General features: G+C 47.2%; 1 protein-coding gene across 2 annotated transcripts; it reads right to left on the reverse strand.

Moving 5' to 3' along the window:
• Positions 1-2,802: 2,802 nt before the first annotated feature.
• CKB (creatine kinase B) lies at positions 2,803-10,619 on the reverse strand. 2 transcript variants are annotated; one of them, XM_083837332.1, is made up of 8 exons: positions 10,477-10,619; positions 9,506-9,718; positions 8,236-8,390; positions 7,371-7,503; positions 6,310-6,481; positions 4,695-4,818; positions 3,752-3,941; positions 2,803-3,166 (listed from the first exon to the last, which is right to left on the reverse strand). In XM_083837332.1, the coding sequence occupies exons 1-8, from the start codon at positions 10,601-10,603 to the stop codon at positions 2,988-2,990; spliced, it is 1,293 nt and encodes a 430-aa protein (XP_083693458.1). In that variant the 5' UTR covers positions 10,604-10,619; the 3' UTR covers positions 2,803-2,987. The 2 variants fall into 2 exon arrangements, with proteins under 2 accessions (XP_083693458.1, XP_083693459.1); XM_083837333.1 differs by lacking the exon at positions 9,506-9,718 and adding an exon at positions 8,870-9,057 and having other exon boundaries at positions 10,477-10,573.
• Between the last annotated feature and the right edge of the window lie 3,613 nt (positions 10,620-14,232).

The raw sequence follows: 14,232 nt of genomic DNA on the forward strand, positions 1-14,232 counted from the left end.
ATTTATGGGCAGTCTGCCGCCAGTAAGCGTAATCGGAGAAGTAAATGGTTGCCCAAATAGCTGCATTTCTCGGGTAAGGAGCCTGGGAACGCAGCAGGCAACGTGCTGCCTGCTCAGCAGCAGCAAGGGGACGGGGTGGCTCGCCCTGCGTCCCGCTGCTGGCATCGCCCGAGCTGCCCCCGGCAGCTGCAGCTGGGCAACTGCTCCCTGGGGGAGGCAGGAACATCCAGGAGAAAAAGGGATTAAAAGGCAGACGTTCCCTTGAAAATATTCTAAAGCCGGCGTGCGTGTTTAGACGGGAGCACGTGTGGGGTTGTGCAACAGGGCAGCGCAACGGGAGCGCGTTACAGCCAGCAGCCCTGGCAGCAGGGTGCCAGCAGCCGCCGCTGCTCCCCGACCTGCACGTGAAATAAGTGCAGCCTGAGCCTCCGAGGGGAAGCCCTGAGCTGCCGAACCCTTGGCAGAGCGCTCCTGGAAGGGCTCCTCCCGCCCGGCTTCCCACCCCCACGGCTCATCAGCGCTTTTTTGGCCAAGAGGAGCCCGTGCAGCGCTCGAGGCTGGCTGGCGACGCCATCGCCGCTGGGTGATGCTCGGTGTGAGCTCACCCGGCCCCATGGCACTGCCAGCTCCGGTTCCTTCCCAAAAGCTGCGTGACACGGGCGGCTCCGTCAGCGAGGCTAACTCGGCTCCCTGTACAAAGCACACCAGCCACCTGCGACCTTCCTCCGCTCCCTCTGGTTTAACGCTGTGGCATCCCTGACACACGATGGCTTGCCACAACTCTGCAGCTGCAGGTGCCCGAGGCAGGAAGAGTGACTGCTGCGCATGGCCAGGTGCCAGCGCCCCACGCTAGGAACCTGGGGCACGATGGGGAGCAACAAACCGAGCTGCACCTTGACAACTTTAAGACACAAGGGTGGAAGGTTTAATTTCTCTCTCGATCGCCGTTTTTTTTAGAAAGTACCAGCAGGGGCAGAGCACTGTGTCCAGCCTTTTGCCATGCCACATTTGTGCTTTGGAGCATTTTCAATCACTTGCTACAAGCTGAAACAAAAGCAGAGAGGGAACACAGCTAAGGCAGTGGGTGGCAAAGAAAATCGATTGAAAAAAGAAATGTTTTCTAGTTGGGTTCAGGCATTAAAGACTAGCTTGCCGTTTTCACTATAATTTGTTAGCTAGCTCCAGCTCCTACCTCAGACTGCGGGGACCCAGGTGCTCAAACCAGAGATGCAGCAGCTTTGATGAGTTAAGAAAACAGGATACACAAGGAAAGACAGTTTTATTAGTCCAAGTGACATAAATTTAAAAAAAAAAAAAAGGCAAGTTTTCAGGCACCTCCTTGCATCAGATAATTGCTGACTGCAGTAACAACGCTGTGATGAAGAGAGCACTAATTTAGTGGTGCCTCTCTGATTACACGATGCAGCACCAGCTGTTTGCCGAGTGTCCGTGGAACAGTGACACGAAGCACAGCGAGGAGGATCTAAAAAGTACCCAGAACTAATCGGCTGGTTCTGGCACCGTTTTCCCTCCCCTGCTCTTGCCAGCCTTGTGCCAATTAACTCAAAAAGGACTCAGCACAGATCAAAATTCCTACATGTGATCTCCTCTCCCTCACCCAGCTAAATTTGAATCATACGAAAAGCTCCATTTTAAGAAAAAAAAGTCTCATCTGAGACATTCACTCAGCCTTTAGCTTACCCCAGCCAGAGCCATCACTTCAGCTCAGTGACAGCACGCAATCACTGCCTTCGAAATATCTCAGCTTCTACAAAAGAAAGCTTCACTTATCTCCACAAGCCTACATAAAGCTGCTCTCTGTAAAGCTATTTATCAGCCTTTCAGCACACTCCCTCTGTAAACCCCAGGTGCTGAGAAAGTGCTCTGCTTCCCAGGTTGCACGAGCTGCAAAAGCTGTTACTTAAGAGTCCAATGCTCGCAGTTTCTGGGAAAAAAAAAAACAGTTGTTCCTGTAGATTAATAAGGTGGGTATTCCATACAGCAAGCACACGTGTGGACTGATTGCAGTCACCCTGGAGAACAGACCTACTTGATGACACCACATAGAAGAGCCTGAGCTTGCAAGCCAGACCAGGGCTGGAAAAAAATATGTATTTGGTATGTTTTAGTTGACTATGCTGTTCAGTTGGCTCAGACCAACAAGAAACAGCTAAAGAAAGCAGCACTTCTGTTTTCCTGTAACTGGCTTGCAACCCACCTCTCTTCCTTGGTTAAACCAAAAGAGCTCAGATAGAGGCATCATTTCAGTCTGAGCTTCACCTCACTTTCAGCCCCAGAAGGGCAATTAGCATTTGCACCAAGCTTCTGCACATCTCCAGAGATTAAAGGACGTGATCTTTTCACAAACTAGTTTAGTGGAGGTATTATTACAGGCTGAGGTCTGACCTCAGAGCATTGCCCTGCAGCCCCAGGAGGACCTGTCTCTGAACAGCAGCCCTTTGTACCCAGCTCCATTTCCCCTCCCTTCCAGGAGTCAGTCTGACTTGCCCTAGTCAGGCTAATAACAGTTTACACTTGCCATGAGCAGATGCACAAGCTGAAGCCTCCAAGGTAGGGCAGGTTTGAAATGACTCATGTTTAGCACTAGTTCTCAGGTTTACAGCAACTGCAGTCATATTAAAGGCTCGCTTTTGACACTGCTGTAAGCACACTCAAGCAAATAGACTGCAGCAGTGCAGCCAGGAAGGTGTGCTAGCACACAAAAACAGCCAGCTTAGCATAACTAGGAAAATCAAGTCGCTTAAATCTCACAGACATTCAGTTAACACATCTAACACACCGTCAGGCCAAAACAACAGTTTATTTCATTTTCAACAACATCTCAGCCATCAAAAAATAAACTCTAACACAGATGGATGGAAGACTTCTCTACAGTGTAACTAAGTGGGCTCTGACCCCAGGGGTTTGAATTGGAGTGACATTTTATTATTCATCCAATAAGTTAGGAAGCATGAGAATAAAGTGCTTTATTTCTGAGCTGGTATGAGGTCATCAATGGACTGGCCTTTCTCAAGGCGTTTTTCCATTTCAATGAGCAGCTTCACACCATCCACCACCATCTGCACCAGCTCCACCTCAGAGAAGCCAAGGCGATCAGCATTGGAGACATCAAACACTCCTCCAACAGCAGCTGTGTCCACACCACCTGGAGCAAGAGTTTTAATTAGTACGTGACCACTGCTTGAGCCAGTAAGTCTACCTTTCTTCCCTCACCAGCCTGAGGTGGGAGCACAGCAAGACAGTTCTCTACAAGTTGCCACCACCTCCTCCTCCCTGCAGGGAGATAAAGCTACATGTGACTAAACATGAGCCACTTTGAGCACACCATTAGGCGAGCTTTTTAATTCTTTTAATCCATGAGTAATCTAACCTGTGGCCAGAAGTACGTGCTGTAGCTATTTCCCAGTCACAAGTTAAATCAGAATTCCCATCCCTGCTTACAACAGGCTTACTAGGTCCACCTTATCTGGTGGTCAGAATACCACAGGGAAGGATATGCCTAGGAGTGCTCAGAAGCTGGATATGATAAGGTTTAAGCAAAGTATCTGCATCTCCACCTCTTTGAAACTATGACTTTAAGGCTCGGTTCTAACCACGTGCCTTCAAAGGCTCCCTTCTGGACAGTCACTGTCAGCATGAACCAAGACTTGACTTTGGTTGTAGCCAGGCTCTCGCTGCTGCCTGGTCAGAGGCAGCCTGACATGGGCATCACTGCACCCTCACTTCTCACCTGTGCCTCGTTTCTGCAGCCGAAGCCTCTTGAGGACTTCTCCAAACTTCTCATGTTTCCCAAGGTTTGGCAGCTTGATGTGCACACCAGCACGGAGCCCCGTTCCCAGGTTGGATGGGCAGGTCAGGATGTAGCCCAAATGCGGATTCCACATGAACTCATGGTTTTTGGACTTGAAGAGATTTTCTATCTATAAATAGAAAGAATGAATGTTTAGAGATTGTTCTCTGCCTGAAAGATGTAGGTCATCCATTAGTGCTCATTTACAGCTTCAGTCGCATAGCAACAGCCACAACAGTTGGAGCAGCTATTTCAGTCAGTCACATAAGCCCCCTCCATTTGGGAAGGAAAGTCACCAACCAGGGGCTTTTAAGGCCTTCGTCTTTCTCACTGCTGGGAGCAAGATTAAGCTGAAGCTCCACTACAAAGCCTAAAGTCACTATCTACTGGCAAGCTTGATTTAGTGCATGTTGAATTGGCCTATCTGTTAGGATTAAGGAAGGGGCTGGTAAGGCTCAAGTTGATATGAAGACCAGATGCTGAGAAAAGCATTCAGCCTAGAAACTTCAGTCCATCTTTGTCCATCCACTTTCAAGCAATTTCTCCTCCCACCCAGAGTCTCTAAATGCTGGGATTTATAGAACCATGTAGAGGGCCTTTAAGCAGTTTAGACACTTTGATAAGGGTATCAGATTAAGAAAACTCACTCTAGATTTCATGATGCTTTGCCAGTACAGACATTTTAGAGCCCTCACAGCTAAAGGCCTCATCAGGGTGCTCCCACAGACCCCAATTACAAAGAAGTACTCTGTGGAACAACAGAGAACACTCTGGCAATGCAGGATGTATCCTACACTCCTGGATTGGAAGAGCATATATTGTCAGCTCAAACCAGAGAAATGTTTAACATTTACACCTACGGCTCAGTCAATATTTGATTTACCTGTGTTAGTCCAGTACAGAAGCGGGTAAATACTTCCTTCATGTTGCCACCTTTCTGCATGGAAATAACTCTAAGGTGATCCTCCTCATTGATCCAGACAAGGAAAGTCTTGTTATCATTGTGCCTAGGAGACAAGACAAAAATGTCCATTTTCAGTATAGATATAACAGCACCAAATTACTCATTACTGTTGCTTTTGAGAAGCCTATTTGGTTGCTCCTTCAAAAAAAAAAAATCTTGCTTTTTTTATTCATCCAGGCACTAAGAGTTAACCTAGTACTTTTACCCTGCTCTTTTCATGGGGTGGTTGGAAGTGGCCTGTACCTAGACAGGTCAGAATAAGCAGTAACCATAACCCTGGCTAGTGCCATGTATGAAAGCCTAGCATTCAGTCAACCGCCTATTTTGGTCCTGAGTTTACAGATTTAGATTTAGGTTGGTCAGAGTTTGCAGGAAGGTGATTAATGCAGACACTGACACAGCCCAGTACACAGATGTTCATAAGGACACCATGTTGACAATGTATAACCAAGACTTATCAGAATTTTATCACATTCTGTTAGGCTGCACTTTGTACCTTATAAGAGAACTACGGAGAATTTCCACTATTCATTTAGATCAAGGGCTCTTCAGAGATGCTATAAAAACCTCCAAATACCAATGACCACTCTACCTTAGCTTGCAGCTGGTCAATATTTATCACACTAATAATTTCCCAGCTTGATTATGATCAAGAATTAACTAGTACCTGATGAAAGTTATTTATGCGCACTGAGACTTTACACTTCAAGCCTGTACATTAGTCATGCTCAGATGACAGCACTATCTAGTGCTTGCATCTGCAGGTAGGTGACGCAATCTTAAAGGTGACCTACAGAAACAAAGCATGCTTCCTCTGAGCTGTATTGAAGCAGCTACAGTAATAAGCTTGGAGTGTTCCAGCTGTTAAAAACTAGCCCTTCGCTTACAAGGGAGCAAGTTAATTATGCTGCAGAAGCTCCTGAGGTGCAGAGTTCTATGTAGGTGACCCACATCTAACAAGCAGAATCCTTCTGCTCCACACCTCTGCAGCAGTCAACTCATGCCATTGAGTCTCGGGGGGGGGGGAGGGAAATATCACTTGTACAGGTAAAGCCATCCTAGTCTGGCATCAGTGAGTTTCTGAAAGCAGAAGCATTGAGACTACACAGGAGTTACTACGAATCCAGCACCAGGTTTCAGCTAAACCCATGCTGTGGTTTGTCACCCGAAGTTACTCTACACTCTTAAGATGAGAAACAAATGCAGTGATACATCAACTCTTTTAGAAGTTATCTCCTTTCCTAGGCTGCTTTGGTTACAGTCTGGTGCTTCACAAACCTGTGCTGGAAGGGTAGACTCTGCCTACAAGCTAGCCCAGCTGGCTTGTTCGTACCAGCCCAATGCTAACACTTCTCCAAATTCTGCTTTCAGATGCAACTTCCCCAGAGGATACCACAGAAGATTCTCCTCAGATTCAGCAGTATGAGCTCAGAGCCTGCCATTCTGCCCAGCAGTATTAGCCACAACCAAAATTTCAAGATTTTTTTTTTTCCAGGGACTTCATGCAATGCCTCCCTTCTGGGCATACACTCACCAGATGCCTCTGGCGTCAGGCCAATCTCGTGCCATCCCAGATGCCAGCAGAAGAGGAGAAACAGGCTTGTCGAACAAGAAGTGGTCATCAATCAGCTGCTGCTGCTCCGCATCGGTCATGTTCCTCAGGGCATAGTACTTCCCCTTGAGATCACCTCCCAGACTACCCAGAGCTGAAAGAGAGTCACTTTTAGGATGGAACCAAAGATGACAAATGTTGCCAGCATTTTAGAGACTGCATTCAAACTATCTGCTCGTTTTGGTTCCTCCCTTGCTTTCATCTGTAATGTCAATGCCTTTGTGGCATTGCAGAACTTAAGGCTGTATCAGATGATTTGTCTGCACCTTCCAGGCTTAAACAAGTCGCCTTTGTTCTCGTACATGCAGTATGGGATCACTACAGCTGCTTAATTGTAGAAGTAGAGTGCTTTCTTCCAAGAAGAATCAAGGTCACAAATACAACAAGCAGTATTCTAGTCAAGGACTGTTACTCTGCCCTTGAGAAGTTTTGGAACAGTGACAGCATCGGTCTCCAGGAATGCACCTTGAGAGTCTCCTTCCCTCTCACTTAAAGGAGGTGGGAGACAACAAAAAACTGCAGCTAAGAAGTTCCACTGAAGACTAGAGTGAGCTCTAGTCAACTGCACACTTGGAGCAAGACTACACCTCTAAGCAAGCTGAACCTTAATGAAAGTCAATTAAAAGCAGCCACAAAATACTGCAAATGTGACTCAAGCCCTGAAGTTGCTACATACCTGTTACATTTCAAGCTTGAGCCATGATGAACCAGCCTCTTTCCCCACACACAGAGAAAGCTTTCAAGATCAGCAAAGGTCAACTTAACAGAGTCCAACTTCCCTCTGACATGTGCTCTTGCTCTAAGCTAGAAACTGTAATGCTGATGCAACTGGAATTCAAACTGCCGTTTTCAGGGAGAGCTCTGTGTTCAGACTAAGCCTTGAGGAAGGCAGCTTTTGCCAACTGCCTCCATTCTCAAACTGCAAGGAGCACCTCTTGCCCAGATGTTAGTAGTTCCCCCTGATCAGCGGGTTCTCACTTTACCTTCAACAGAGAGCTTTTCAATAGCCCGCCTCTCTCCTCTACTACAGTGAGGGGGAAGACAGAATCCACGGATGCTCCTGCCAGTTCTGACACGAGAGCTGAGCACGTAATTGGGATCCAGGTCATCACCACCCTACAAGATTAGGAAATCGGTGAGTACAGCCTTGTTGCCAAAATACTTACCCTAAATAATGCAGCTCCTGTGCATTTGGGCGTGCACCTTATACTTGAGACTGACTACTTGGCCTCTGAGCAGACATACTTGGGGACCATTTTCTTCAGCTTTAGCACAAATATCTGTGTAACACAACCCTTGTTCTGAAGCTGAGGCTAGGGCTACCAAGTACATGCTAGAAAATAGGGACACCATCAGGCCATCAGTTTTACATCTAAGAGCAGCATCTGAGCTTGTTACCCCTTTTAGATCTGCAATCCAGAGGCATCAACATAAGAAATCCTTATTTAGGTAGCCATAACAATGGCTATTCTATAGCATGAGACCACCAGCTCATTTTTAGTATACAAGATCATAACATAGGAAGTGTTAAGGTTTGTAACAGCCCTTGATTCCTCAGAACGGGCTGTTTCACTTGACTACAGCCAAGAGCTGACAGAAATACACGTTCAACGTGTTTGGCATAGCCTCTGCTGCAGCAGCCCATCAAGCAAGTTCCTGCTGCATGCCAGCTGCCTGGTTCTACCCAGCTATTGAAACCCCACAGCAGCAGGCTCTGAAGTAAGACTGCACTGGGCACACTGCCCATCAGTCCACGCAGGGTGAAACTGAGAGGACAGGGCCTGAGCAATCAGTTCAGGCAACTGCCAACGACTTTACCCAGGCCTTTAATTGATCAAAAGTGTATACCTGCAGGTTACCAGCATTCAGGTCGGTCTTGTGTTGATCAGTTGGTTTGTAGCCACCGTGCCTGTCTTCAATAACTGGATCAAAGAGTTCCTTAAACACATCATAGGATTCTTCATCGCCAGCTACGCATCCTACTGTCATTATGAAGGGATGGCCTGGAGTGGTAATAAAGTCAGAAGAGCTAAGTTTGGGTGATGTTTGGCTGTACTCCAACGCAGCACTAACCAGGCAAGTTCTTTAGTGGTAGGTCTAGTCACTTAGAAATGCATTCTCACATAGGAGCAGTTGAGAGACCCTACATTTTACATTTCATCCAGTTAGTCAAAATGCAGTGCTATGGAAAACCATAGCTGTTGCCATTAAAACACGTTTTTGTCAAGCTTTGGTTTAGGACAATTTTGCACAGCACATCCGATTTTACTAGCTAATTTAGACCAGCAGATAAAACGATACCTAAACAATCATGCTTTGCTCTAAGCAAGCACGCATCGCTTTGTTTGCTCAGCTACAGACAGAACTGCATTTTTGTAGTCTGCTCATAAATACCACCTCCACAAGCTTAGTTTAAGTCACCATATTCAAAAGCACCAGTTACTTCAGCTGGTTCACACAGAATATTCTCAACGCATTTTACCAGGATTATCAACCCCAGTCTGAATGACATCATCCAGGGTGAAGCCACTGGGCGTGACTCTGTCTCTCAGTTTCTTGTACAAATCCGGGGTTAGCACTTTGGCCATGTGGTTGTTGTGGGTGCTCAGGTCCGGGTACTCCTCATCGGGAGGCAGTCTCTGATTATTTAGTTGGGCCATTTTGATATTGCTAGAGTAAAAATAAATACTGTAATGTTAACACGTAAACACATCTGCTCCCCCTTTTTTCATAGAAGTGCTACAGAACATCACATATCCACTTTGGAATAGGACAAGATCAGAACAGCCGGGTAAGCCCACACAGCATAAGAGAATTTCCCCCCCCAAGCTGTGTAAAAATTAGAACAAGCTTTTTTTTTTGGTTCGGATTTAAAGTATTTAGCAGAGCAGTTACATAATTGAAGTGTCTGGGAATTGGTGTGTCAGATCACAGCAAGGAACATGGCTTGATGGAACAAGGCCTCTTTTAACACGGCCATGCGTTTAGAGCCATCCTGCAGCGCTTTATGAGACCTGCCTCTCGGCAGCTCGAGAGCCTTGGGGGCTGTTGTCAAGAAGCACTTCCAGGAACGAGGGAGAACAGATCGTTATGTAGATCTAACGGGCCCGGCCGTTACCTGGGTTGTCAACCCCAGTCTGGATGACATCATCCAGCGTAAATCCACTGGGAGTCTGTTTGTCCCTCAGCTTCTTGTACAGGTCCAGGGTCAGCACCTTGGCCATGTGATTGTTGTGAGCGCTCAGGTCGGGGAACTCATCATCAGCAGAGTGCTTCATCTTCAGGAGGTTGTGGCTGTTTGAGAAGGGCATGTCTGACCCTACCGCAGTCACTGGGGGAGAGAGAGGGGGAGCCTATCACCTGGGGGCTCGGCAAGCCTCCCCAACACCCAGGGGAGGACGCCAGGCACCCAGCAAGGTCACCTTGGCTGTCATTCCACACGTGCCTTTCACACCTTTGTTGTCACAACACCTTCCACCAAAACAAGGCGGGATAAAAAGATTGGGGAAAAAAAGTTTTCCACCTTCGCAAGCCTTGCCCTGTCCTTTAAACACCCCGGCAAGGGCAGGGCCGGTCCCGGCTGCTCGGAGACACGAAGGAGGCGAAGGGACGAGCCCAAGGGCGGGCAGGGCAGCCCTAGGGGGGTCCTGGAATGGCTTAGAGGGGCTGAAGGAGCACTGGGGGGTCTAGGAAAGCACGGGGGAGGGCCGGGGGGCTCCGCGCCCCAGGGAAAGGGGGGGGTCCGGCAGCGCCCGCGGAGCCCCGGTCGGCCGGGTCCGCCTGTCCCGCTGGGGAGCGGAGCGGTGGGAGGCGTTATACAACGGACGGCTCCCTCGGGGGACCTGGCTGGGGCGAACCTATGTAACTACCCTGCTAAATACCGGGTTAAGCCGGGTTTACAGCGGGGCGCCGGCCGCGGACGAGCCCGGTAAGCACCTGCGCCGCGCCCCCTGCCCCGCATCCCCCCATCCCGCTCCCCCCAACGCCCTCCCAGCCGCACCCATACAATACAAAAGGAAAAAAATAATTTTTCTCTCTCTCTTTTTTTTTTTTAAAGCCTCAGGACGGCTCGGCTGCCCCGGGACTTACCGAGGGCTCCGCAGCCAAAGCAATGACCTCCGCGCCCAGCTCCGCACCCAACCGCTGCCCTCGCCGAACTGGAGCCGCGGCGCTGCTGCCGCGCCGCTTTTATATAGGGAGCGAGCCGCCGCCCCATTGGCCGCTATTTATAGCCCATTCATTCCACTGGCCGAGGCGCGGGGGGGCGGAGCCAACGGCCCGTCGCCGGCCGCGGCCAAGCCGGCCGCCATTTTGCGCGGCTTCGGGGCGGGCGGCGGGCGGGGGTCGGCGCGTGCTTGGCGCCGCCCGGTCCCTCACGGGGCTGTGGGCACGAAGCCGCCTCCGCGCCCCATCAGCCCAGAGCCGCGAGTGTCCCCAAAACACGGTGCTTTTACACAGCAGGGCGGGCAACGGGGCTTCTTGTTGAGGCTTCGTGCCTTGGTTGAGGGTTCAGTAAGGTGTAATTATCTGCCGCCCCACAAATAACGGCTCTGTAGGGCCGGGACCAGCATGAGGCGGTGATGGGAGCGATTAACGGCCCACGGGCTCGCCTGACAAAGTCTCTCCATGGCTGTTGGGCTGCTGGTGAGCCTGTAGCACCTGTGAGGAGCAGGGTCCATCACTGAGCCACCCCAAGGGCTGGACGCTGGCCTCTCCTCGCCTCCAGCCATGGGCTGGCTCATTTATATCTGAATTTGGACATGTATATATTATGTAACGTGTAGAAGGTCTCCTGCTTTTGTCATATGCAAAAAGGGAACCTTAAATTTTATTACAGAGTCTGGTTTCTCCCTGAAGACAAGAGCAGAAAGGCTGGGATTTGACCCCTCTGAAACTCACCTTGAATTCATAAATAGTGACTTCCATCAGTCTGAAGGATTTCTCTCACAGCTATGAAGCGGCTGAGAATTTCATTGTTTACCGAAATAAAGCAGTCAACTATCTTGATGTGCTTTTCACCTTCACATAACAGTTTCTTTATCTTTCTCTGAAGTGCAACAGAATCCATGTTTATCTTCCCGTCTGGGTCGTGTATTTAACCAAATGGATGCAGATCTAAGTCACGGCATTGCTTTGCTTCAGAGGAGTTGTCAGAAGACAGCAACAGAAACTCTTTTCCCACCTCCATTCTTTCAGCACCACAACCAGTACCCTCATCAAGATGGCAAGAAGTGTAAAGCAGCATACAGAATTGCTTAGGATTAATAAATAAATAAATAAATAGATCATTACAAAATAAAGCACAGACTACTTCAAATAAAAATGTGTTGTGTTTGGCTGCCATCCACATTTCCAAGCTACTCCAAGTCTGATATACTGAGATGCTGAGTACACAGATCTCCAGCAGAAGTCAAAGGCGCAGCATCCGTGCAAGTCTGGTCTCTTATCTCCCGGATCAAAGAACAAATCCTCTCTAAGTCTCCTCTGCCTTTTTAACCTCACAAAGTCTTCCCCTAAATTTTACTAGTTTCACACATTGCTCGTACTTCAGAATAGTGTAAGTTGCAAGTAAAAACATTCATATGCAAGTGTTAAATGGACATGAGTGTAAAATCATACCCAGAATCCTCATAATACTTTTTATTCCTTGATGATCTCAGTTGCAACATTTTCTTTTTTTTTTTTTTTTTTTGCCAAATTCACAGGGAGTTCCGATTAAGGATTTTTTTCTTTTTTCTTTTTAACGTAAACCAGTTATTATTTTTAACGTAGAAGAATACAAATAATACTAAGAACAACTTCTACAATTGTATTTTCCAGTGTTTTTCATCACAAAAAACAAAAAGCATTACCACAAGGTACTGAAGGCTCCTTTTGTCTTATCCCATAATCTATTGCCACTTGTGAGAGAATTAATCAACTGTTCTTTACTATAATTGTTTTATAGATTTGTGGAGTCAAGGTTACCTCAAGAACCCAAATCCAAGGATTTACTTCTGCTCATTGGATACGCTCTTTCCCTCCCAGTCCTGCAGAACAGGGAATACCAGTCATTTTAGTTATTATAAGCCAGTCGTGTTCTCAATGTGCCATTCATTATAGCACTTCCGACACAAACAGACACCTCTTCTTCACACAACTTTTGTCTGAAAAAAGACTTGTAAAGAGAGTCAGGGTGGCGACATAATCAAAATATATCCAGTGTACATGTTTAATAAACACTGCACCCCTTGCCCCCTTTTTCTCACCATTACTTTTCAAATTTCTAAAATTCAGTAAGTCAGAAGTGGTTATTACCTCACTGGGTTTTATCCACCCAATGTTTTGAGATTTGTTGAAAACTGTGTGTAAAGTGGATCCTACCTCCGTTACAGCATCCCATCCCAGCCTCCCTAGTGACTTCATTATAGATGCTGTGCTGTGTGTCAACAGCCTCTGATCAACTGTTTTATCTAGCTCATCTGCTGAGAGAATACTTTCTTTGGATAAGCCTGTATTGCCTGTTAGACTGTGATAAAGGCACCAAAACATACCTTCCATGCTGGGATGATATCAGTGCATACTGACTTGTAAACTACGATGCAGCTTGGCAGTTTGTGATGGAAAGGTGGATTGATTACTCCAGAGATCTCTGCACTAAGCTTTAACAATAAAGAATCAAGGGAAGTTGATCATGGGCCATGAAGCTAACTTCCTAAGAGGCTTAATTATAAATGTTATGCAGTGTAGAACTGCAAGAGGAGATGGGTGTTGGCTAGTGAATGTGTCTTCTGAAATTATTCATGTGAACGTAAGATGAACCTGAAGAAATAAGGTATAAACATCTTCTTGAATATCTAGAAGAATACTTCCAAATTAGGAAATAGCAAGAGAAAACAGTTTACTACGTATAATTGATTTTTTTTTTCCAATGCCTAACATAACTAAACAGCAAGAACTGGCTGGAGCTGCATCTGCTTAACTTCACAAATGAAAATTTTCTTCCCATTTTAATTTATCATTTAATATAGATCTGCCTAGTAATTATCCATGGTGCGTTTTTTTCACACTGGTTGGGCAGCCTGTTGAAAATTACTGATCATTTGCAGTAAACTGAGTGCCTGTGAAAACTACGAGTTGTTGAGTGTCTTCGTCTTGCATACAGTCAGGCCCACAGTGCTCTGAACAGCAGTTCTTCATGGGAAAGAAAGGACACAACAATATAAACTATGACAAATGCAACCAACGACACCAAAAAAATGACACAAAAAACAAGGTAGGTGCAAATATAAAGGCGCAGTAGAGCCGTGATTGCCAGTCAGAAAAACAGCTGAGTAGGAGTCTGCAGTTTAAGAAACCTCTGAAACTGCATACATTATATTTAGATTAGATGAAGGAGAGTTTCATAACTAAGTAACAAAGAGTACTGCAATTATGATATGGGCAGGTCAATAGCATAACAGAAAACATGTTCTCACTGAAGACAGTGCGCAACATTTCCCTTATACTGAATGAAATCACATACATAAAAATACTCACAAAGGGTCATGCAAACAGCTCTCAGTCAAGCGTACATCGATGGTGTCCTCGATTGTGGACGAGTGACTTTTTCTCCACTCTTGCGCGTTACCAGTTATTGGCGAACGCGGCACCCTACGGGGAGTTATCTGATGGAGACGGGAACGTTACCTGCATGTCCAAGGTGACTCACATGCTCTCTGTTGTGCCCGCACCCCTCCCTGGCCAGGTGGCCTGGGCTTGTTGCGAGCAGCAGATGAGGCGATACTGTCCTCCGGCGCGTCTCCTTGCCTCCCGACTCCATCCCCACGCCGCCGGGGCACCTACGGCTCTCCACATCACTGCAAT

The sequence above is a fragment of the Anser anser genome (assembly GCF_964211835.1).
Source record: "Anser anser genome assembly, chromosome: 5".
Taxonomy (NCBI): Eukaryota; Metazoa; Chordata; class Aves; order Anseriformes; family Anatidae; genus Anser; species Anser anser.